Source organism: Loxodonta africana, chromosome 3, assembly GCF_030014295.1.
Source record: "Loxodonta africana isolate mLoxAfr1 chromosome 3, mLoxAfr1.hap2, whole genome shotgun sequence".
NCBI classification, from domain to species: domain Eukaryota; kingdom Metazoa; phylum Chordata; class Mammalia; order Proboscidea; family Elephantidae; genus Loxodonta; species Loxodonta africana.
The window spans coordinates 27,012,915-27,020,422 of NC_087344.1; the positions used below are offsets into that span (position 1 = coordinate 27,012,915).

Consider the following 7,508-nt stretch of genomic DNA (forward strand, 5'->3'; position numbering starts at 1 on the left):
CCCAGGGAGTTAAAAAAGGACAGACGAAGAGACGCCAGACATGCAGCTGGACAGATGGGCAGAGCCCCTCAGGTGGAGAGACAGACAGACCACAGGCAGCCTCCCCACTCAGACGAGTAAGTCAGGGAAGGGTGACATCTCTTTATTGGTTCAGTCTATGCCTGGTCCAGCGGCGGCCCCAGGCCTGGGGTCTCGGTGCAGTCGGTGGGGACAGCATCAGTGGCAGGCCCGGAGGTCGGGGGGCTGTGGGAATAGCAGCACTGGTCCCCGTGTTGACAAGTACCCTGGTGGGAGGGTGGTGGGTGTGAGCCCTGGCCCAGAACTGGGTAGGCTCCCCTGGGTTCCACTCCTACATGGGAAGCTCACTCCCAAGTGCCAGCCGTATCTCACTTCTCCCAGTGCCGTCTGCATCTTGGCCCTGCCCTGTGGCCTGCAGCTGCCTGGGGAAACTCATGTGCCCTGAGCTGGCAGGAAGCGGGGAGGCTCACCTCCTTGAACCTCTTGCAGGGAAATGTCTTAAGCTGAGCAGCCCGCTGGGCCGGGTCCTCAGTTGGCTCCTTCCGCTTATTCTGGAGCAGCCTACGCCTTTCCTCCATGGCACCACCTGCCGCCTTGGCCCTGAGCAGGGAGATGGGTGCTGGGACCCAGCTGGTCTTCGCCCACCCCGCTTGGCTGAGCCCCCGCCAACACTCCACTCACCCTGGCCGGGCACGTGGCCGGGGGCCCCAGTTGGCCTCGGGGTTGGCCTGGAAGCGCTTGAGTCCTCGCTGGCGGGAGCTGGGGTTGGCATCTTCCCGGATGGTGAAGTTGGCCTGCAGACTGTGGGGGGGAGGTGGGAAACACAAGGGGCAGGGGCCATCAAATGTGCAGCGCCAGCTCCTGGGGCCTGCCCACTTTGGTGCAGCATGTACGTGCCTTGTAAAGACTGTGTCTACCCATGTGTCCAAATTCTTTCATTCACTTAATAAACATTTACTGAGTGCCTACTGTGCGCCTATGTTGTTCTTGGTGCAGTGAACAAAAGGGATAAAAACCCTTGTGCTTTGTGAAGCTGACATTCTAGTGTGGGAGACAGACAGGCAAGAGGGTAAATCAGAAAAAAGCAAATGATGTTGTGTGTTAGGGAGTGAGATGGGTGTTCTGGGGAAAATGGAGCAGGGTAAAGGGAATGGGGAGACTGGGGAAGGGATGTAATGTTGGATGGGGGGCAGAGAGGGCCTCACTGAGAAGAGATGTGTGCAGAGACCTAAAGGCGGTGAGGCAGGAGCATAGGGGGATCTGGGGTGGGGTGCTCCAGGCAGAGGGCACAGCCAGTGCAAAGGCCCAGAGGCTGGACTACACCTGATGTGTTTGAGTAAGGAGGCTCATGTGGCTGGAACCTAGTGAGCAAGGGAGGGAAGGGGAAGAGGTGAGGGAAGGGAGGGCTTGGGACAGATCGTGCAGGACCTGGGGGCTGCAAGGAGGACTTGAGCTTTAACCCCAAGTGAGGTGGGAGCCAAGGAACCCTGGTGGTACAGTGGTTAAATACTCAGCTGCTAACAGAGAGGCTGGCGATTTGAACCCACCAGCTGCTGCATGGCAGAAAGGTGTGGCAGTCTGCTTCCATAAAGAATACAGCCTTGGAAATCCTATAAGGCAGCTATTCTGTCCTATAGGGTCGCTGTGAGTCAGAATCAACTCAAGGGCAACAGGTTTGGGTATTTTGGTTTTTTAGGTGGGAGCCATAGAGGATTCTGAGCAGAGGAGGGACGTGCCCTGACTCAGGTGTTCACTGGCCCCATGTGGCTGCTGTGGGGGGTGAGGGCAGGAGCCAGTGACCAAGAAGGAGGGGACTGTACTGGTCCAGGTGGGGGTGGAGAGGAGAGGGGGATGGCTTCTGGATTGCATTCGAACATCGAGCCTGTGTCTATGTGGGGAAGCGTCTGTGCCTGAACACGCGTGTTTTTCCTAAGCCTGTGGGTTCACATGTCTGTGCCCACGCCTGCGTGTCCGTACCTGGGCTCCACACTGAGAATGCGGAATGCTGGGCTGGTCTCTGACAGCCGCTCCCGTTTCACTGGACACTCCTTCTCCTGGGCAGCAGAGGTCAGGGGTCAGGGGACACTGGGCCAGGAGGGGCCTCAGGCACCCATCTCCTGCCCTTTCCCTTGAGTCAGGCGGCCCTCACCCAGCAGCGCATGATGTCCCAGAGAGCTGAGGCGGGGGCGTCGGTTTTCACAGCGTTCTTACAGGCGTGGGAGAGAGAAACCCTGAAGCCAGCATGGAGGAGGGCTGACCTGGGGAGGCAAGGGCCGTGAGGGGGGCTGTGAGCTGCCTGTGTGGGTATGAGCTGGGCTGCATGGTTTGCATGGCTGCACTGCTCCCCATGACCACATGGACCCCCACTGCCAGGGACTGTAATAGCAAGACTTTCCAGGTGGTGAGGGTGCTACACCCTGTTCTAAGCACTTTGCGTGCACCGGAAGCCCTGGCTTGAGTTGAGCTTTATCTCCATGTGGCCCCTGAGGCAGGAGAGCCCAGCCTCAGGGGCCTTACCGATGTGCTCAGGGCACCAGCGGGGGCCTTACCGCAGCTGCAGGAGGCTGGGCGTGTTGCAGTGGATGGTGCTGCTCAGCTGGTCCAGCGTGTAGTAGAGAGGCACGTCCAGGAGCTCCTGCAGGGGGATAGGTGGGCATGGGGTGGACATGCAGGGGACAAGCACAGGTGGAGCCCCCCAATCACAGCCTGGCCCCCACCTCAGTGATGACACTCAGGACCCCACGGATCCGCTCGGAGGTATGGAAGCGGCCGGGGTTGGCGCTCACAGCCTCCAGGACGCGGCCCACGAAGTCCAGGTCATGGATGGGCTCTGCCCACATGGGACCGCCAAGCTGTGGACATGCGGGTGTCAGATGGGTAGGGCTGTGCTCCAGCGTCCCTGTGCCCACTCTGCCTCCCCTGGCCTGGTCCCACCTGATGTCTCTGCCCACAGTGCTCACACTCGGGCGCCACAGGGGGACCGCAGGCTGCAGAGAACTTGACCCTGCAGGAAGAAGGGCAATCAGTGGGTGGTAACCCAGGAAGTTGCCTTCCTTCCCAGCTGACCCTTGCTCACCGGCTCTCGGAGGCTCCTGATGCTCTGCCAAGGCGCTGAAGGTGGAAGGCCCCACAGCCCACACACTGGAACACCAGGGCCTGCTTGCTGAGGGCAAGGGAGGGTGGCTTAAGTTCTAGGCCCAGCGCGCCCCCACACCCCAACTCCTCCCTAAGGCTGGCTCAGATCCCTTCAGACTCTACAGTGCAGGACTGTGTCCCCCCATTCCCCTGGGGCAGGACCATATTCCCCATCCCCCCAGGGCAGGACCATGTCCCCCATTCCCCCGGGGCAGGACTACATCCCCCAACCCCCCAGGGCAGGACCATTTCCTCCCTTTCTCCCAGGGCAGGACCATGTCCCTCATACCCCAAGAGCAGGAACGTGTCCCCCCACTCCCCAAGTCAGGGTCCTGTCTCTTCCCTCAATCCATCCTGCTGCACCCCTAACCCAGCCCAACCTGGCTGAGGCCTTGACCTTCGCCTGGCCAGTGAAGACGCGGACAAATACTCGCACGTAGAAGTCGGCACTGATGCTAAGCAAAGGTACCACGAAGCGCTGGTAGCAGTTGGCCCGGAGGTCCAGGCTGTGCAGTACAATCCTCAGGGCCTGGTGGCCAGGGGATGGGCATTAGCACCTTGCCCCTGCCCTTCCCCCTAGCTGAAAAGCAGCTCACAGTACAGGCTGGGGCTGGCTCCTTGGGTTCCAGTCCCGCCCCTGTCACATCCTGGCTGTGTGACCTTCAGCAAGTGAGCTCTGCCTCTCTGTGCCTCAGTTAGCTCATCGCCAGAGTTCAGCAGCCCGTCTCTCAGAGCACTGCTGGGGCATTAAGCGAGTGAAGGAATGCACAGACCCAGCCGAAGATCTGATAAGCATAGATGTCAGTACTCCTTGGGGTGGGCTGTGGCCAAGGACCTGAGTCCCGGCCACCATGGGCTCTGTGGGCAGGAAGTGTGGGGACACTGGGTGCAGCAGAACCACTACAGCCTTCTCTCACCAGGAGCCGCTGTGAGGCTCCGACAAGGAGAAGGAGGAAGCATTTGCCAGAGCGCTCTGATGACAGAGCCCTTAAGGAACAAGGACAAGAGTGCCTCCTGCCCCTGCTTTCTCGAATCCCCATAACCATCATCACACTCATTTTACAGAATCAAAAACTGAGGCCCAGAGAGAAGTCACTTGTTGCCTAAAGATATCAGCAAAGCTAGGCTTTGAAGCTAGATCTGGAAAAACTGCCTTACAAAAGACAATTTTGAAAAGTTTTTAAAATTCACAATACTAGAAAGAATAATGGAACTACCCACTCTGACCCTGGGCAAAGCCAGTGCCCTGCAATGACCGAGATGGACAGCCCATGCTCTGAGCAACTCTGCCAGTTAGAGAGGAGCTTGTCACTCACACTCGGGCATGAATCTGGCCCTGGCTGCCTGGGGTGGGAGGGTGGCCCTGGCGTGGAGGGCTCACCATCTCATGGCAGGCCCGGCTCTTGAGGGCCATCGCCCCGTACTTGCTGTAGCATGTTTCCCCGCTGTTTCCTGCTAGCACCGCCATGTCTGTGCAGGTCACACACAGCAACCCTGCAGACAGGAGTGGGCAGTGAGGACCCTCCAAACAGCCCAAGCCCTGCTTCTCGTGGTATCAGCCCCGGCCTTACCTCCTTCACTCACAGCCTGCACTGCGGCATCCAGGAATGGGGTGGGGCTCCCATAGGGGTCCAGGTCGATGACATCAAAGCGTTCTGACACCCTCTGGTGCTGGTACATCAGCATCCTGGGTGTGAGAGGGCCAGGCCTTCAGTGCAGGGCCAGTCCCCTCCCCTACATGTGTCATCTCAGACAGCTGAGTGGTTTTGGCCTAGACTCAGGCCCAGCTACCTGGGTTCAAGTCCTGGCTTGACCATTTACTAACTGCACAGCTTTGCCTCCTTGGGCCTCAGTCTACCCATCTATACCAATGATAATAATAGCTAACGTTGACACAGCACTGACATGCTCAGCACTGTTTCAAGCAGTTTATAGAAGTATTACTCATTCGATTCTCCAAACAACTTCATGGACTGGGAACTACTGTGGCTCCCTTTGCCACTTTCTCAATGCAGCCTACCTACCCTGACCACACTGCTTAAAATTGTAAGCCCTTCTGCTGGCTGCCTTCATCTCCTTCCCCTCTATTTCTTCCATAGTACGTTTCACTTCCAGTTTACTCTATGATTTATAGGGTCGACAGGAGTCGGAATTGACTCAACGGTAAAGGGTTGCTTTTGTTTCAGTTTTTTTTTCCTTATTTGCACATTTGTTTTGTTATCATCTGTTTCCAGTTAGACTCTATTGGGGTCAGAACAGTTGTTCTGTAAAGGGTCAGATAGTAAACATTTCAGGCTTTGTAGACACATAGTCTCTACTCCATATTCTTTTTTTTTTTAGCTTTTTAAAAATGTAAAAAGCATTCATAGGTCAAAGATCATGCAAAACCAGGCTGCAGTTTGCCAACCCCTTCCTTAAAACAAAAACACCAAGTCAGGGATTTTGTTTTGTTCACTGATGCATTCTGCTGCAGAGAATGGTGCCTGCCACATACTGGCACTCTATACACACCAGCTTCATTTGAATAACAATAAAAGAAGTACAAAAGGTTAAGTCTAAAACAGAGATGACAATGGTACTTATCTTTGGACAGAGTTAAGACTATATAAGAATCTTCTATCATTTAATCATCATGGTAGCTGCCGTAAAACCATTGTGTTCATTTTACAGATTAGACAACTGAGGCTCAAAGAGGCTAAGTCATTTGCCCAAGGTCACATACCCAGAATATGAGAGCCAGGATGTGACATCAGGAAGCCTGGCTCCAGAGCCCATTTTCTGGACACTAGGCTTTTCTGCCCCATACCTACCGGGCATCTGCCCGGCTGGGCTGTACAAGGTGGGCCACATCGTTGAGCTGCACATTGCGGCGTATGAGGTCCACAGCTCGGGAGGAGGCGTCATTGGCGATCACAGATTGAAGCCCAGGCACTTCTTGGGCAAAGCGAATGGAACGCAAGCCTGAGGCTGCCAGGCCCTCCAGCACCCGTAGGCCTTCCTGTTGGGGTATACGGGTAACCTCACTCACATCCATACCTCTGTTTTCTGCTGAGCTCCTAGGAGTCTTCCCCTGCCCCCCACCTCATTTAGATCTCCTACTTCAGGAGCCCTCTTCCCTCCATCACCCACTGAACTCCAGGGTTCCCACTGCCTGTGCTCAGGCCCCACCTCACAGAGCTCCCTCACGGATGCTGTTCGAGGCTGGTCTCCCGGGGCCAGGTTTTCCCCCTCTTTCAGTTCAGCCTTGTCCTCCTCTTGCTCTGACAGGTCCACGACCAACTTTTGCACGTCCTTCTCACCTGGCACCTTGACTGCAGCCATCCAGAAGCATGATTCAAACGATATCAAAGTCCCCTCTGAGAAATCTCCCCTAACTCTTCAGAAAACAGAAGGCTCATGAAGGAAAATCTTCCCCAAACCCCCCTGGGGAAAAGCTGATGGAGCAGAGTCCAGGGCCTGCTATGTGGCTGGCACCTTCTGGGGATGGGAAATGCGGTTGTGAGGCAGGGAGAGCTTTGTGTAATCCCCACCCACCAGGAGCTTGGACCCCGACTCACTGTGAATTCCTTTGGTTTGAAGCTGAATGCGAGCAAACTCGGTGATCACAGCACATCTGACAGGACACGGAAGATCAGTTCACACCTCTTTCGCCTCACCGACCCACAGCCTCCTGCCCTCAGCCAGGCTGACCCCTGACCCCCTGCTCACGTCAGGTCCCGGTTGAACTCCTGAACCGGGTTGTAGAAGACTTCGTTGGCACTGGGGAAAGCGATCTTGGCGGCCCCTTCGGTGATTGTAATCTCCTGGGCCTCAGGTGGGCGCTCTTCTCCGCTGTTCCCGGTGCCGTTCTCCATCGCGTCCGGATTCGGCGGCTCTTGGGGCTGCCCCTCCATACTGCGGGCTCTACAGAGACTGCGGGAGGAGCGATGGGTGAGGCTTAGCCACAGAAGGATCCTTGCGCGGGACATCCGCGGGCGTCTCTGTCCGCCACTCCTGATTGGGGAGTAGAAGAGTGGGGGATCGACAGAGGATCAGAGAGGGCTACGTTCTGGGCCAGGGGTGGCCTAGACATCTGAAAGTGAAGGCTAAGAAGACTTTGCGGCCTCGGGACGCTGACACCTCCCCCTTCTTCCGGGGACCAGCCGGAAGCCCTCGGAGCGGACTTGTCCCCGGTCTGGATACCTCCCCGTGCCGCGTAGGCCTTCTTTACCTTTTCTCCGGAAACCAAGAAGGAGATAGGTCTCGGTGCACGTTTCCTAAATTAGGACCTGGGCGCCGCCATGTTGGCACAGTAGGCGGGTGGATCATGTGACCAGTTCAGCCAATCAGCGATGCTAAGTACGGTAGGCGACCGG

At 56.7% G+C, this 7,508-nt stretch overlaps 1 protein-coding gene across 3 annotated transcripts; it reads right to left on the minus strand.

Moving 5' to 3' along the window:
- Nucleotides 1-120: 120 nt before the first annotated feature.
- On the minus strand, nucleotides 121-7,473 carry TRMT1 (tRNA methyltransferase 1). Of its 3 annotated transcripts, none has more exons than XM_010593276.3 (17): nucleotides 7,364-7,473; nucleotides 6,862-7,065; nucleotides 6,711-6,766; nucleotides 6,322-6,464; nucleotides 5,964-6,151; nucleotides 4,725-4,840; nucleotides 4,535-4,647; nucleotides 3,534-3,682; nucleotides 3,095-3,181; nucleotides 2,953-3,022; nucleotides 2,736-2,870; nucleotides 2,568-2,653; nucleotides 2,168-2,276; nucleotides 1,996-2,072; nucleotides 700-819; nucleotides 489-618; nucleotides 121-284 (listed from the first exon to the last, which is right to left on the minus strand). In XM_010593276.3, exons 1-17 carry the CDS (start codon nucleotides 7,459-7,461, stop codon nucleotides 156-158), a joined length of 2,010 nt encoding a protein of 669 aa, XP_010591578.2. In that variant the 5' UTR covers nucleotides 7,462-7,473; the 3' UTR covers nucleotides 121-155. The 3 variants fall into 3 exon arrangements, with proteins under 3 accessions (XP_010591578.2, XP_010591577.2, XP_023408095.1); XM_010593275.2 differs by having other exon boundaries at nucleotides 6,862-7,146; nucleotides 7,364-7,471; XM_023552327.1 differs by lacking the exon at nucleotides 489-618 and having other exon boundaries at nucleotides 6,862-7,146; nucleotides 7,364-7,471.
- Between the last annotated feature and the right edge of the window lie 35 nt (nucleotides 7,474-7,508).